Source organism: Vicugna pacos, chromosome 4, assembly GCF_048564905.1.
Source record: "Vicugna pacos chromosome 4, VicPac4, whole genome shotgun sequence".
In the NCBI taxonomy this organism is placed as follows: domain Eukaryota; kingdom Metazoa; phylum Chordata; class Mammalia; order Artiodactyla; family Camelidae; genus Vicugna; species Vicugna pacos.
In genome coordinates, this window is record NC_132990.1 from 35,886,561 (window position 1) to 35,903,668 (window position 17,108).

A 17,108-nucleotide genomic window follows, 5' to 3' on the forward strand; every position below is an offset into this window, starting at 1 on the left:
GAACTGATCCATTGATCTTAATCAAGATGCAGGTTTTCAAGTCAATGTCACTTAGCCACTGAATCACCTTAAGGGAGTCATCTAACTCCCTTATTCTCTCCTTCCCCACTTGGCAAATGTGATCAGTCGTAATATACTTATGTGTTTAGCCTCCTGGCTCATGGGTTCCCTTCTCTTGCAAGTAAAAAAATCCCAATGAAGAGAAGTCTACATGCAAATGATTTTAACCAGCATAATTTCAAACAGCAAAATAATCAGATATAATCTAAATGTTAAACAATAGATTGTTTAAATCAATTATGTGTAGTAAATATTAATTACCCTTCTTCTCTTAACAGATTCCACCCCTTTTCTCCCCAGAGGAGTGAAAAGTCAATTCAGAAAGGGCCACTGTATCCCTTCTTTTTCATCATAGTGATTGGTCCAGGATGGACACATGATCTAATTCAGGTCGAAGGCTTTCCCTTAGATTTTCTGTTGAAAAGATTTTTGTCTTCCCTTTTTGGTGGTGAGGTGTAAGACCGACCCCCACATTTGCAGGGGGCATGACCCCCATCATGTGGAGAAGTCTGGAAAGAAAAGAAACAGTGGAGAACTCTGGTAACATCAAGCCCCTGGCCCCCAATACTTAGGTCCTAAGGGCTGCCTCGTTCTTGCAGTTCAGTGGGAAATCCCAGTATTTTCACATTAAATTCCCCTCTTCCTTAAGCTTGTTGGAGTTGGCTTTATGTTACTTGCAACTGCAAGAGTTTTAACGAACAGTATGTACCCATTAACACTGATAATTAGGAGGACCAAAGAGCAGTATGGAAAAGTAATTCTGATGAATTTTACAAACAGCACTACATAAAATTATGTGAATGATATTATAGCTATTTTAAATCATCATGCATCATATGACTCAATAACAAAAAAACAAGAAACCCAATCAAAAAATGAGCAGAAGACCTAAACAAACATTTCTCCAGTGAAGACAGGCAGATGGCTGGCTAATAGGCACATGGAAAGATGCTCAATGTCACTAATTATCTGAGAAATGCAAATCAAAGCTACAAAGAGGTATCACTTCACACTGGTCAGAATGGCCATTATTAAAAAGTCCACAAACGATAAATGCTGGAGAGGGTGTAGAGAAAAAGGAACCCGCCTACACTGTTGATAGGAATGTAATTTGGTGCAGGCTCTATGGAAAACACCATGGAGATTCCTTAAAAAACTAAAAAGAGACTTACCATATGATCTAGCAATTCTACTCCTGGGCATATATCTGGAGGGAACTCTAATTTGATAAGACATCTGCACACCAATGTCCACAGCAGCACTATTTACAATAGCCAAGATATGGAAGAAATGTCCATCGACAGATGACTGGATAAAGAAGTTGTAGTACATAGATATACAGATACACAATGGAATACTATTCAACCATAAAAAATAATAAAATCATGCCATTTGCAGCAACATGGATGGACCTGGAGATTGTCATACTAAGTGAAATAAATGAGAAAGAGGAAGGAAATACCATATGATATCACTTATATGTGGAATCAAAAAATGACACAAATGAACTTATTTACACAACACAAACAGATTCACAGACATAGAAATCAAACTTATTGTTACCAAAGGGGAAAGGATGGGGGAGGGATAAATTAAGAGTTTTGGATTTGCAGATACTAACTACTCTATACAGAATAAACAACAAAGTCCTACTGTAGAGCACAGGGAACTATATTCAATATCCTGTAATAGCCTATAATGAAAAAGAACACATATGTACAACTGAATCACTATACTGTGTACCAGAAACTAACACAACATTGTAAATCAAATATAGTTCAATTATAAAAAAAATAGCTAAAGTAATTTAAAAAAAATCATGCATATGGAGAATAAGTGGAAAAGAAATAACTTAAAGATGCCTTAGCATGATAGAGTTATGGGTGCTTTTTTTTCCTTCATACAACGGTGTAAAATTTTTATCAAATTATATTCAGTGTGCAAAGTAAGTGTGGCTTATTTGTTTCCTACAACTGACCAAACTGTCCTCATTGGCTTCCTTCACATTGACCATTAACTGTATCTTAGTCTCCTTGATTAAAAAAATGTTTTAAAGAGCTTCTGATTTATGGTAAATGGCTCATCTTGTATTGTTTCCTGCCTTCCTTTCCAAGATGGTGACTTGGTGCATTGCAGTGGCAGATGCTTGCAGTAATAGGAAAGAGCAAGCTTTACATTTGCACACCTATGACTTGGGGTTGGTGTTGTGGACTAAATATTTGTGGCCTCTTGCCCCAAATTCATATGTTGAAGCCTCAACTCCCCCAGTGTGATGGTACATGAAGATGGAGACTTTGGGAGGTAGTTAGGGTTGGATGAAGTCACAGAGGTAGAGCTAATCTCACCAATCATGGGACTAGTGGCCTTACAAGAAGAGGATCTCATTCTCTCTCTGCACACACACAGACACACCAAGGAAAGACCACGTGAACACACAGTTTGCCCTCTACAAGCCAGAAGCAGCTCTCTCACTAGGAATTGAATCAGCTGGTACCTTGATCTTGGACTTCCCAACCTCTTCAGCTACGAATTATGAGGGAAAAAATGTCTGTGGTGTAAAGCACCCAGCCTGTGCGCTTTTGTTATGGCAGCTGGAGCTCAGACTGCTGGTGTTGCTGGTTTCAGCCCTGTCTCTGGGTACCTGGCTGCTTGCACTACTGACCTTGGTGCTTGGGAAAACTGGCTCTTTCTGGCTCAGTCAGGGCTGAGGGCGGAAGGAGGGGTCTTCCCTTGTGACTTGCTCTCAGATGCAGACAAAAAAATGTTGTCCACCCTCAAGTCATCAGTCACTGAGGCAGCCCCCTGAGGGTGTGCCCTGGGGGGAATTCAGGATGGAGAAAAACAGGATCTGGCCTTAGATAGTTAAGATGCATATCTAAGGAGTAACTGCAAAGAGCCCAGACTCTTGCATGTTCCTGTAGAAAAAGCACTAAAATCACAACCTGGAGATGTCTGTTTCTTGTGATTAGCAGTAATCTTCTGATGTTCAACTGCAGCAAAAACTCCTACATATCATGGTTCCTCCCTTACCTCTTCAGAGTAGTTCCTCAGAGCTATCTGAGAGGTTGTCTCCCAGGCTGCAGTCCTCAGTTTTAAGTTCCCTGAATAAAACACAACTTGCGACTTTAGCTGTATGTTTTCTTCAGGCAACATGGCCCCTAGTTGGCTTTGGTGACCCTGCAAACCGCACTGTGTCTCAGCTGGTCCCTGGCTTAGGCTGGTCAGCCCATCCCTTATCTGGGCAGCCTGACTCTCAACTCAGCTGCACCCACATCCTGGAGGATGGGTGAGATGGCTTAGTCCTTCTTGTGCCGCCTGGGCCTGAGGAGGCCCAGGCCGAGAGAGGCTCATACAGACCCCCTGCCTGATAACCAGCTGTGTTGTTGTTGTTTTAGCTGTCAAATGATCCTTTATTGAAATATCTCTCTTTGCAGTTCTTAACTAGATGGACATTCCACTGTTGCTGTCAGCTACAATGTCATGAGGGTGGTGCCATCAACACTGCAGCCCATGGACTGGGCAGGCCCCTGGATCTCCTTAACGATTCCAGAGAGTTCTCTGGCTAAAAATTGGTGCCACATCTGTCTGGCAATGCTGACGATCCCATCAAAAGTGCTATTTCCACTGTGCTTAATGTTTTTCTGTTTCCTTCTGTCTCTGGTAGTCACTTGAAGGCTTTGATGATGAGGGAAGAGGCAGAAGGTACCACCTCGGTCTGCACTGTCTGTTCTGAATGCTTAGTTTCACTGTCATCCTTAGACCCTTTCAGGCACTGGTTGCCTTGGCAATGTCATCACTTACCTTTTTTTGGAGACAGACCCAGGTGACCAATCCTGGGGCCAGGGCAGATGTGGCACCAACTTCCTCGTGGGTGCACTCCTAGTTTATGACTTTGATCTCTTTGAGGTTGAACTTGGTCAGCACAGTGGAGGCAACTGGTGTCTGATAAACCCAGATGTGGGACAACTGGAGAAAGCTGCTTCTTGGCTTCCTCCGAATGCTAAGGACCCATGCTGTACTTCCCTTCTCCCCCCTTGCTGCACGTTGGTGGGGGCCGCTTGTGTGAGGGTCCCTTGGCTGAGTCTTGTGAGGAGCAGGACAGTTTCCCTGTCTTTTCAGGGCTCGTTCCCCTCACTTTATCTACTATCTGTGATCTCAGCCTTGAATGGAGAAGCCAGTACAAACGAGTCATTTTTCCTCCTCCAACCTCTGTCCTTTCTTCTGGCACTCTCTCAGTTTGGAAGCGAAAAACAATCCATCTTTTCTGTGCAGCAAGGACACCCCTTAGGTCAAACCTCAGTTCTCTCTACCAATGGCTTAGAGCTCAGGTCCAGTCTTCTGACCATTGATATGTTAATGGGAGTGACAGGAATTTAGAAAATCCTTTTCTTTTTTCTACAAATTCTGGCATTTAAAGACTGTTTTTCTAGAAACTCAAATTTGAAAGTCAAAAGCTGGACATGTACATTTTTTTCTCTTTGCAGTCCTGTTACAAAAATCTCAGTCCTCCCCGAGGCACAGAGATACCTCAAACTGAGCAGGGGAAAAGTCATTCAGAGTATAAAAGAGAATAATATATTTAAAATATATTAGCCTTATTACATTTTTTTCAGACTTTCCATGATGTCCTTTAACTTTTCACCCATCACCCAATCTCCCTGACAACCCCTACCCAAACTGCAAAATGGAATAATAATTATTATTGTTTATTGAATGCTTGGTGTCAGACAATAACCCTGTAGCTGTTCATGTCCCCACTGAACAGATGAGAAACTAGGGCTTAGAAAGATGGCTCATACAATGTAACAGAACTAATTTAGGGAAAAACATTTTAGAAAACCCATTTCTACCTTTTTTGCTTTGCTCACTTTGGCTCAAAAGTCAAACATTCATTCTAAAGCTGCAAATGTAGAACTTTAAAAGACAAAAAAGAAAAATCCACTAATAAGCATATGTATTACTGAATTGCTTTACTGTTCACCTAAAACTAACACATTATAAATCAACTATATTTCAATACAATAAATTTATTTTAAAAATCCACTAAATAAGATAAGCTGGTGTTTAACACACTGCTTAAAAAATAGTAAGCTCTCAGGGGTGGGGGTATAGGTCAGAATGCATGCTTGGTGGGCAGGAGGTCCTGGGTTCAACCCCCAATGCCTCCATTAAAGGGGAAAAAATAAAAATAAAAAATAATTTTTAAATTAAAGATAAGTAGTAAGCTCTCAAAAAGAAGGCAATAGTTATTTATTAATATTATTTCTATTGCTGTCCCAAGAGATGAGCATCTTAGTACACAGAGATGAGAGGTCCGTTGTGGTACAAAATCTTGGTACAATTAGATATTTCCACAGCTGAGCAAGAAAGTAGGTGAAATGCTTCGGGAAGACAGGAGATCCTGGTTGAGATGGAAACATGGGGTTGTCATTCTCCTTTTCTCTTGGGCGGGAATCTGGGAGACCTGGGCTCCGGCTCAGGCTTGGCCAATACCATGAGGAGGCCATGGAAGGTCCTCTCTATAGGTTAGTTTCCTTACCCATAAAATAAGGGGTTTGGATGTCCTCAAGTGGGGGCTAACGTTTCTCCTTATGTTAGGAATCCTGGGAAAATGCTATCCTCAGCGATGGGAACGTCCAGACAGCCCCCGAGTGCTGCACTGTCACCCTAACACCAGAATCTCTCTGCCTTTTGATCTCCTCTGATCTCTCCTGTGCTCATCCCCAATTCGGGGGAGGAAGCTGAAGGGATGTGGCAATAGAGAGAGAAAAGAGGGGCTGGGTAGCAAGGGGGGGACAACAAAATGGCAGACGATGGAGAGTGTGCGCAAGACACAAACTGCACACGTACAGTTTTGGAGAAAGGACAGGAGGGAAAAGGTGGGGGGTGTCAAAGACTGAACATTCACCTATTTCGCTCAGCAAATAAAACAATAGCTGAAATTTATTAAGCCCTTGTTCAAGGCCTGGCCCCTTGTCGACTGTGTCACATGGGTTATCTCACTTAGTCCTCACATATCTCACTTTATAGACAAGGCTTACAAGGTTCATCAATTTGTCCAACATCTCTATCTTAGGCCATTTGGGCTGCCATAACAAGGTACCATAGACTCAGTGGCTTATAAACAACAGAAAACTTTTTCTCACAGTTTGGAGGCTAGAAGTGTGAGATCAAGGCCCAGGGCAGACTCAGTATCGGGTGAGAACTCTGTTCTGGGTTGCAGATTACCTATTTCTCACTGTATCCTCCCATGGCAGAAACAGTGAGAGAGCTCTCTGGGGTCCCTTTTATAGGGTCACTAATCCCATTCATGAGGGCTTCACCTTCAGGATCTAATCAGCTCCACAAGCCCCCACCCTCTCTGTCACATCGGGGGTTAGGGTTTTGAAAGATGAACTTTGCGGGGACACAAACATTCAGTCCACTGCAATCACTAATGAGTAAGAGGCGGGACTAGGAATTGAACCTCAGCGTCTTAGATTCCAGAGCTGCGCTCATAAACACTAGCCCACATTGCCCTCCTCTGTGCTGGGGAATGTCACTATTTCACTTAAGGCTGACTTAGCATTTAATCTTGATCTCATGGCTGACCTAGCATGATGAGTTCACCACCCACAGTCAGACAGTCAGACAGACAGTCAGGCACCTACCTGCACAGTCACTCACCCCTTGATGACACTCAAGAAGGCTCAGCAAAGAAAATTCAAAACAGTGAATAATATAAATAGAAAGTCTTTTTTTGTTAGATGCCATCACATAGGGACAGCTGTTTCAGCTTCTTAATTAACTCTGGCTTAATCTCATGTTGAAATTAACTCTTGTTCCTTCTCATACAAGATCACTGCCTGGACACATTCCCAGATCATTCTCAGATGACCACAGATGCCTGAGGTTTGTTGGGGGATAACACACATATAAATAAGTGGTGACTATTCCTAGCTAACTACAGCAAATTTTCTGAATAGAATCCCTATCAGAAAACCAGCATAAGCCTCATTTTAGGACACTTCTAGGTCACCAAGGACTGTAAGAATTATGGTAAAAGATAGAGCTGTGATGTGCTGGTGTCCCATTAGGAGTCTTTCACAAGGTGATCATTTCCCTGTCAAACATTTCAACCATGGAATATGTGAGGACACTTGGGAAACTACACATCAGGAAAGTGGAAATGAGAGTTAGAAACTCAGGGCCCGAGGCTACGCCGTGCCCCTCAGATCACACTGGTTTCCTAGGTCAGTCAGCCATGGTCCAGGGGGGATAGCAGGAACCTGGTCACTCAGAAGAGACACATGCCCCTTCCAAGGATGTGGGCAGGGCAGGGGCTGCGGATAAGGTAGGACGTATAACCCGGTGGCAATGCCTATCTTCACTCATCAGCTGCTTACAAAGTGCCCATAGTTAGTTACAAGGCCTTGTCTGGGCCTTTGGAGATATAACTTGGCCCTAGAGGAGCAGAGCCCTTCTTCTCAATCACATAAAGCCACTTCTTGCTCTACAGAAGAAGAGTATTGAAGCAAAGGAAGAGGAGAATGTGGGGATTGGATTTCTTTCTACTGTACCTTGTGCCCAGGGAGTCAGTTCTGGTCCTTGCTGGATGGTTCTCAGATGGCGTGTCCTCAGATGGCAACATCCACTATGATGGAGGTTTTGGAAACTGCATTCTCTTACTAAAATGTCAGTTAGCATCACAGAACAGCTGAGTGAGGAAGGACCAGAAACAGCGACTTTATCTGACTTGACTCTGTCCCATGCCAGGGAAGACGGCTGACTTCGGCTCCCAGAAGGAGGGATTCCTACACTGACAGTGCCACCTCTTGAACTCTGTCCTCAGTGTGCTCCCCTCTCCATCGCTCCCATCCTACCCCCTTACAGTTCCTTCTTTCACACCCTCGTCCAGTGTCTTTATGCCTCTCTTGGGAACCTCCCTGTGCACCTCCCCGTACCCAATATTCACTGCCTCTGCTGGGGCTGGGGTTTTTGGGTGTCCAGCTTTGTTGGCTCTGAAAGACAGGTTCAGTCTAGTAGGTGAAGGAGACATTGGTGGGGGGATAAGATCCCACTGCAGTTTCCCACCAATGAGAACTATAGGAGATTTTTTTCATGTATTACCTTAAAAACAAGCAACCAAGTGAGCTTTCATATTACCCAGTGACAACACAATCTAGTTTTATTTGAAGAAATTATATTTTCTCTATCAATCTGACTCTGACTAGCCCCATGCAAAACAGTAAACATGGCATTATTTAGTTGGAGAACATAAGAACTACGAACAGGTCTGTCTGAACTACCCAGGATGGCTAGTGTCTACTTGGATAAGAACTTCCTGATCTTCAATCTCTTCACTGATAAAAAGAGGGATAGTTCCTGGCCTCAAGGAACTTCTAATCAAGTGGAGGGGACAGTCCACACAGATAAAACCAGAGCGTGACGGGCCAGCAAGGGGTGGAGGGATGGGAGAAAGGTTTCAAGAAGGGGTGGGGATTAGGCTGCGGCTACGTTCCAAGTTGGAGTTCAGGTGGAATGGAGGGTGGGGACCCTTTCAAACTTCAACAAAAGCTGTGTGCACACGTGCCTCTACTGGAGTGGGTCTGCTCTTCCCCGGGCAGGGACTGGGTCTTGCTTCCGCATCTGCAGGAAGGCCTGCCCGGCTTGTCCTCCACCGTGCGAGCCTGCCCTGAGATTCAGAGTTCCGGCAGCTGAAACCAAGCCCGGGCGCCAGGGGGAGGTTCCCGTCCAGAGACTTCACTAGACACCCCCACCCCCGGCCAACACACACTTCCTCCCACCCTTTCATTCCAAATACACATTTACTTGCACTTCCTGGGATCCTCCAGTCGCAGGAGTCCCAGGAAGGAGATTTTAGGACTATGCCCATTTCCCACACTATTACTTTACTTGATTCCCACTTCAACTGCTTTTCCTGTAGCTTCACAATTCCTGAGAAATAAGGCCCCCGAGCCTCCCCGAATCCCTCGTTGATGCTGTACAGCACCCCCGTTTCCCAGTTTCCAGCTACTCACTCACTGCCTGAGAGACCGAGCACTTTTTCGCTCCTAACACAAACTCCCGCCGCTCGCGCATGCGCAGTAAACACCCCGGGGGGGTGGGGGCGGGGCGGGGGAGGTGTGCTTGATTTCTCTAACCCGCGTTTAAACAGCTGCGCTTGTTGGGGTGCCTTGCCCTCAGTTCTCGATGGATTAGGGCCATTGAATTTCCTAATCAGTTGCTTGCCTCCACGCGGTCCTCTTTAGAAACTTTTGGCTTGATATGTATCTGGAGACTTTCGCGCTCTGGCCGCAAAGTTGGAGCCGGTGCAGTGGGGCAGGTGAGGCTGCCCATAAACCCTGGGCTTCTCAACCAGAAAGGCAGCTCAATTATTGCAAATCCGTCGTGGCTGCCAAGTCCTCTCTTTCTTCCTTATTACTTTTGGGGAAACTTGCCTCTCACTGGCTCTGTTTCAAGTGGAAGTCGGTGTGCTTTGATACCCTCAGGGAGCACTTACAGGCTGGGGGCCACAGGTGGGCTGTTAGAATCTGTGTATTTACCTTCCAGAGGAATGCACTGGAAACATGCTGCACTTGAGGAAAAGGGAAGCCGTGTCGGATTGGGTTTCCAGGCGCCACTGTGCACCCTCTCAGTTCCACTGATGCCCTTTCTTCCTTCTACCCTGAAGGCCCTTGTTTTGGCCTTGACCAGACCATGTAAACTGGCACTGCAGGTTGAATAGACCAGGCATTTACTTTCTGGTAAGTCAGGCCTCTGTCCTGCCTGCACCTTTGGCCTGCTTTTGATCCTTGCTGCCAACAGTGAATGCAATGTGTGAGGGCCTAGCTAAACTTTCTGGAGGTGTCAGTTGTAAATAATGCTTCCTCACACACGGGGCAGCACATTTGAGTCGCCAAAACATGTTCCCATGCGGTAATTGTCTCACTGGATTTCCTCAGCAGGTTGGGAGAAGACAGAGCAACTCATCCTTTTTTTTTTTTTTTTACAGTGAAAAGACCTGAAGCTCAGAGAGTTGCAGGACTAGAGAGTGGAAGAATAAGAAAGTGGGACTTCTGCTCCTTCGTCCAGAAACCTTCTGCAGTCACACAGGCTTTCCTTCTTTCTTTTTTTAATCTCACTAATTACCCTGATAATCCTGTTAGGTAAAAGAACAGTTTGTTCATGTCATGTTCTCTGGTTGCAGAAAGGAAATGACAAGGGACAAGAGAGCTGGTTCCTCAGCTGTACCCTTCAGAACTCTACCACCTTGCTAATTGCTCCCTTACCCTGGCAACCAGCGACTTGCCAACTTCCAATGTTTTGGAGGAAAACAGTAAAGACGAAAGCCATTTAGCTGTCAAGCTAATGTCACAAAGATCATTATCAGATCAGGAACTGGGTTGGACTCAGTCGCATCATTCCAGGGAGAGCACTGCTCCCCCAAGAACGTAGGAATGTAGACAACTTTCTGAAAAGTTTTCAGCTGAGGCTCTGCTACATTTCCTTCACCAATTCCATAGCAGAAAACGTAGTGACCATCTGAGCCCTGGCTTTTTAATCAGGTGCTGTGATTCTTATTAAGGATAAGGTCTATGGTGACTCAAAGGAAAACAGCAGAAAAGGGGGACAAATCCTCATAATTCCTGCCCATGCATTCATTGATAATAGGTAAAGTCTAGAGGGAACATTCCTCCGGGCTAGTTGACCCAAATCGTCTATCCTGTTAGGTGCTTTTGGCCCAGAGATACAAGAGGAATAGTCTGGCAGAAATCATCACTGATGACCACTTTCATTCAGTATTTTGGTCATTAACAAACATTCGTGGAGTGCCCACAATAGGCCAGGCACCGAGGACACAGAGATGAGGGTGAGACATAATTTTGATGCTTGACTTTATCCACTCAAACCTAATTTTATTCCATTTTCCCTGTTGCTCTCACTTTTCTCTCAGTGCCCCTTCCCGCTCAGCTCTATAGTTCTGATTCCTGATCATCTGCATCATTTTTGGCAAGACACTCCCGAGGATGGAAGTGTCCACCCCTATCTGTCCCAGTCCCCACTCTTCTTCAAGGTATGATAAGCCTTGCGTCCTCCTTCATGTATGGCATATCCTTTTCATCTCCCCTCCTAGGGATGGTCCTTCCAGATCAGTGGTTGTGAACATGATATGAAAAAAAAAAAACCCTGTAATCCTGAGCTCCCTACAAGTTCCTTCTTCTGAATGCATTTACTTTGAAGCAAAATGTTCCGCAGGGAACCCCTGTGGTTTGTTATGCTTCTTTTCCCCTTTCCTCCCAGTTCCCTGAGGAACTACCCATCTGTCTATCGCTAGCCCTGTGGTTTGAGTCGGTATTGACCCTGCTTCTACTGCGAGGGGAGAACCTTGATTAGCATGAGCCACTCCAATCAGAGCAAACCCAAAGAATTTGGGAATTCTGGAACCCAGAACTTCTTTTCTTTGTGGAGCTTGGTGGTATGAGGTTGTGAGGCTCAGGACTGCCTTCGTCATGATGGATGAGCCTGGAATTTCCAGGAACCACTGCTGAAAGCCTGAGGATGGAGCCACACAAGAGAAGGCAGAGATGAAAAATGGACCCAGGACATGGTATGTGGGCCCTGAATCGAGCTGGGTCTGAACCAATTCCACCTCTAGGTTAATCTGTTAAATGTCCCAGTAAACTACACTACCCTCTTTGAAAACATTGACTTGAGCTTAGTTTTCTGTCCCTTATAAAAGATTGCCAACCGAGAACTACTCTTAGGCCAGGGCTTCCCAAATGGAGTGCCACGGGGTACCCATGAGTTGGGTTATAGATTTTACTTGAGGTTGATTGCCCCAGCCCTTGGTATCTAAAAGCAGAGGACATTTAATCTGGAGTATTTTAGGTCACAGGATTATTAGGGCTCTTAGAGCTAAAAGCCAGCCCTACATAATACCTAACCCTTACTGTTTGAGGCAAAATACAACAGGTGTTGATAATGGTGATCCTGGAGTCACTCAGAAAAGGTTACACTCCATGGGGCCTGTCCTAGTCTGCTGGGTATTATGGCCACGTACACACAGATGAGATGCTCTTCCTCACTGAATGAGGTACTCTGGAGGGCAGTTACAGTGTTGTTGGATCTTGGTCTCTCACACAGAAGAAACTAAACAACATATGGAATTAAAGTATGTCAATGCATACTCATTTAAGAAAGCAATTAAATACATAATTACTTTAGAAAGAGTTCTGCCCCAAATGCCCAAGAAACAAAAAGTTTGCCACTTAAACTGGTAAGCTTAAGTAATTAAAAAAAAAAGTCCTCTTTCAGACTATAAAGAGGACTATAGATTAGGACTATAGACTATAAATTCATGCATACCTGATGGTGTACACAAAAAGTTCTGGAATAATCCATATTACATTCTCTCTCGTGACCAGCAAGATTAAATACTGCATACGAGGTGGGATCCTGGGTAGCACTGTTTGACCAAGGCCATGGTTATGCATCTTTCTTCTTCTCTGAAGTGTTTTACAAGAGTTACGAGTTGTCAAAATGAAAAACACACATTGCAAAGGGAGACATTTTGCTTCCAATTCTTATTACATTTTGAGTACCAGTCAAGGTAATCAGTCATATTAAAAATATATAATTTAATTCTCAAATAAGAACTTTGTTCATCTTTCTCCTAAAGTACATTGTCAAAAGAATCCAAAGCTGAATATATTCTGTAGCTGATGTACATATGCTGATGGACAGCACAATGTTCAGAAATGAAAGCAGAAATATTCTCCTTCTATAAAAATAAATTGGCCCCAGAGAAGGGGAGAAAAAGAGAAAGCAAGAGCAAACATAAGGAAAATGCAAAACTTTAGAGGAAAATTCTTTCAATTTAAGGAACTGCAGCACGTGCAACTTTCAGCAGGTCGCTCAGCGTACCATGCGTCTGCTGTATCAGTGCTTCCACAGTGCTCTTCTATAAGCGCATGTTAAATTAACTTAACATAACAGAACGGTAAAGCAAAAATAACTACACAACAATTAGTCCACCGTTACCCAAGGGGTAACAAATTCACAAATAATGAATCCATCCCCAAATTTCCAGCCTTCATGATTTTTTGATTTCTAGTAAGGCCTCCCCTCACAGATTTATTGAAAGGTTTTGCATTCCAGCAAGCTCACTCTCCTTTCCTATAAATAAGGAGTGAAGTTTGCTTGCACAGGTTGTTGGACAACTATTTCCATTTTTCATAGGGCAATTTGGGTTTATCTAAGTACAGATTAAATTTAAATACAGGTGAGAGGAAGTCACCCCTTGGCTAGATGGTGACTGACCATTCAGCAGGAGATGCTGTTTATGCCTTGTTTTGCGCGATAATGGGAAAACAACATGCCGTAATAAATATACCGGCACCTCTGATGAACCATACTCCACTACTTCCATTGCCTAGCACGCCCCAAATCTGGTCAGACCCCATTAGGATGTAATTGCCATCGTCACTTGGATCCCAAAGCTTCCAGAATGCTGTCTGGTCAGGGAGGATGTGATCTGTCCTGTGTGGTAAATGTCCTATGATTTATGTACCAGCGGGTCCTTCTTCGGGGTCATAGGGCCTCAGTCTTCATGGGTGAAGATAGCTTTCCTCAGCTGCCCTGTGACAACTGGGTTTCACATTTCCTGAAACTAGATCTGTGGAAGGAGTCTCTGAAATTACAGAGAGAGAGGGAGAGAGAAAACAGAGGAAAGAAAGATCAATTAGCCTTTTAGAAAGAGGGAGGAGGGAAAAATCACTCACTAGAAAAGGTCACCAATCATGGAGAACCCAATAAATACGTAAATAAGGGAAGATGCCGCCATCCCTTCACACTGTGCGGAAAGAAACGCAGGCAGCAATTGGGCCCTGGGAAGACGGCGGGCAGAGGCCGCGTGCAGGGGCCTCGGGAAGCTCGAGGAGGAGGCGCGGAGCGGGGAGGGGATCAGGACGCCGGCGGAGCGGGTCGCGCGCGCTCTGGCGGCTTCCCTGACTCCAGGCCCGCCCCCGCTCGCCCGGGTCCTGCGCGTCTGATTGCTGAGCCTCGCGCCTTACCCTTCATCCTCCTCTTACCTCTTTTGACTCTCAGCTCTGAACAGCGGCTTGTAGAGTTCTGGGATTTTCCGCTCGATCATTGGCCTGAGGCTCTCTTTCAGCTTGTTGTAGTTCTTTTTGAGTTCCTGCTGGTACTCCCTCTGGTCTGTCGTGATGAGACGCTTGTTTTTTTCCACGGCTTCACCGCATCTGAGAGGCAAGTATCAGGGTGGGGAGAGAATGAGGTGATACTCCATATGCGCGTGAAGTGCTTAGAAATTTTCATATATTTAACTAATTTAATCTTTACAAAAATTTATGAGGTCGGCTAGTATCACCGTCACACCTCAGGTGGAGAAACTAAGGCACAGAAAGCTTAAGTAACTTGCCTAGTGTCACAAAGCCAGTAAGCTGAAAAGCAGGCTTCAGAGGGGGGAGTATTCCAGCCCCAGAGTCTGTCTCCCAGACAACGTGGAACATACCATAGAAGAAAATCATGTTACTTAAACTTGATGAAGCCTTACCTTTTATTTTATACTGTTCTATCCAAGGGAACTTACCATTTGACAAACCTTGAAGGGACAACACAATGGTTGAAATTCAGCTGACATACAATACACAGTAATAATCTATTTTCCTTCAGACAAATAGGATCCCGGTGATTAATGTGGTTTAAATTATTTTCCTAATAGTGGTGCCAGATTTAGTTATGTTATGGGGGCACCCAGACCTTTTTACCTAATCATTTCTATTAAACATGTTCAGGATGACAGTCAAAGGTAATGAGGGTGGCATGTAGCTGCGGCCACAGCTTCATCATGGAATTAGCCTGCTGTGGAAGAATGACTCCATTTAATTCACCCCAGAATCCAAAAAAACTCCCTTAACTGGATTTTTGCCCATCTTTTCAATTTGACATCAATTGAAGCAAATTGTAGGATACCTAAGGTTACATACCAAAGGTTTCAGGGAAGAGGTAAGAAGGGGAGGTGTGTAGCCTTTGAATCCTGAGAAGTCTACATCACCCCTTATTATTGTTTTTATTGCCTCAACTAACAGTTATGAGCTACCACCACATGTAAAATGAAATAGTTTCAGGTGATTTAAAGGCCCAGGTTTGTAACGTTGGCAGACTGCAAGGGCTGCAGAAGCTAACTGCTAACTTGGGGATGTCTACTCTGCAAATCTGGGGAGAAGTAACTACATTCTCTGTGGTTTTTATTATCAGAAGTCATAATAGGTAGTTTAGCATATACTGATCACATACTATGTGCCCTAGACTGGGTTAGATGCTTTACATGTGGGCAGAGCTGGGGCTGAAACTGAGTTCCTACTCATTAGCACAATGAATTAACTGTTGAAATCCTCAGTTCTCTCATCTGTAAAATGGGGACATAATCTCATACAATCTCCGAGGGTGGTTGGGACAATTCATTGAGAAGCTGTGATGCTAAGATTTTTTTTTAAATGGCCACAGCAATAATTGCCCATCCTCTGTGCTCTTGCAGAAACTTGCCACACTCCCTTCAAAAGTCAGGTGGTCATTTATGACTGCCTTGGTGAACGCAGCGTGGTGGAAGTCATGCTGTGCCACTGGGTAATAAAAGGCAATATAGCTTCTGCCTGGTGCTTACTCCTTTCTTCTCTCTCTCTTGTCAGGACAGGCACCTTTGGAATCCTGAACCAACTGCTGTTTGAGTATTCTCAGCCCAGACACCAGACATGTGAGCGAGGAAGCCTTTGGATACTTCAAGCCCCAGCCACCATCTGACTGCTACTGAGTTAGAGTCTGAACACGAATCACCTAGCCAACCTCCAGAACCACCTACATAATAATTAAATGTCCTTGGTGTTATTTTAAGGTACTAAATTTTGGGGTAGTTTGTTGCAAAGTAATATATATATGTGTGTGTGTGTGTATTTAAAGCATAGTGTTTTAAAAAGACAAGTGTTTTAAAAAGATAAGTGGAGTGAAAAAATTCATCTATTTGTAGTAACTTTCTATTTTAACAAATTTTATAACTTATAAAATTGTTTCATGTACATTTTCCACATTTCTTTCTTCCTTTCATTTGGATTATATTCTTTAGATTTTCTTATTAAAGTTAATTTCCACTGTGTTAATTTAAACCCATAAACTTAAGTGAGCCATGCATTAAACTTCCCTCCCAAAGAGCCACATCTCTTGGGAAATGTACACAGGATCATATAACTACACTGCAAATAATTTTTTTTAATGGTCTTATCTGTAACATTTTCATTAGGTCCACGAACATCTGAATTGTGCTACTCTCACTCAGTGATACCGCTGTTCCAGACAGCCACCTCGTTTGGGGCTCCCTTTGTTGATAAATTCACTGAACAAAAGCATTCTCTTATAGTCAATGTGCTGGGGTTTTTCAGCAGCCAGAATCCTAAAGAAACCAGACAGATGGGGACTAGAAAAGGCAGGAAGTTGTGCCTCCAGAACATGGTGCCTGGCTTTTGTAACTTTCACAGTCCTCTATCTAAGGAGGTAGGTGTCTCTTCTACAGAGAGGGTGGTCATGTAGCCCTCACCTTCTGCACTTCTTGCCCTCCCTCCTCGGTGATACTCCTTCAGCACAGCTCACACATCAGTCCCTCAGAATGGCAAAAAATTGTTAGTTGCTTTCTCAACATCCATTCCCTCTTCCTTAGTAACAGAACTCCAGGTGGTATACCCACCTGGAAAATTACATTCCCTAGCCTCCCTTACAGATAGGGACAGCTGACTGGGATATAAGATGAGATCACTAGGTAAAGCTCTTTTAGTGGGGATAGCCTTTTGCTCTTTCCTCATTTCTATTCCTTATACTTGCCTAGGATGTGGTTGCGATGGCCAGAGCCCTAGCAGCCATTTTGTGGCTATGAGGATGGGTACACCATAACCAAGATAGCAGAGTGAAAGAATGGAAAGAGCCAGGGTCTCTGATGACTTTATGTGGCCACCACACATCTCTGATAAGACTATCTCTGATCTTATTTTATACGAGAG

General features: G+C 44.1%; 2 protein-coding genes and 1 long non-coding RNA gene across 8 annotated transcripts in view; 1 reads left to right on the forward strand and 2 right to left on the reverse strand.

The window, feature by feature from the left end:
- The window catches only part of KANK1 (KN motif and ankyrin repeat domains 1), a 203,995-nt gene extending 196,253 nt beyond the window's left edge, over positions 1-7,742 (reverse strand). Inside the window, exon 1 of the mRNA XM_072959510.1 lies at positions 7,620-7,742. The gene's annotated coding sequence lies outside the window, so the exon portion shown is untranslated. The remainder of the gene's footprint in view (positions 1-7,619) is intronic.
- A 754-nt stretch (positions 7,743-8,496) lies between these two features.
- LOC140696043 (uncharacterized) lies at positions 8,497-15,963 on the forward strand. Of its 4 annotated transcripts, none has more exons than XR_012071985.1 (5): positions 8,497-9,385; positions 10,055-11,116; positions 11,344-11,650; positions 14,149-14,310; positions 15,753-15,963. It is a non-coding gene; the product is annotated as an uncharacterized lncRNA (long non-coding RNA). The 4 variants fall into 4 exon arrangements; XR_012071987.1 differs by having other exon boundaries at positions 11,378-11,650; XR_012071986.1 differs by having other exon boundaries at positions 10,055-10,208; positions 10,997-11,650.
- Positions 12,608-17,108, reverse strand: part of DOCK8 (dedicator of cytokinesis 8) — a 201,185-nt gene continuing 196,684 nt past the window's right edge. For all 3 annotated transcript variants that reach the window (XM_072959507.1, XM_006217184.4, XM_072959506.1), the window contains 2 exons: positions 14,133-14,303; positions 12,608-13,732 (listed from right to left, as the gene is read on the reverse strand). In XM_072959507.1, coding sequence (XP_072815608.1) covers positions 13,672-13,732; positions 14,133-14,303 — 232 coding nt within the window. In that variant the 3' untranslated portion in view covers positions 12,608-13,671. The remainder of the gene's footprint in view (positions 13,733-14,132; positions 14,304-17,108) is intronic.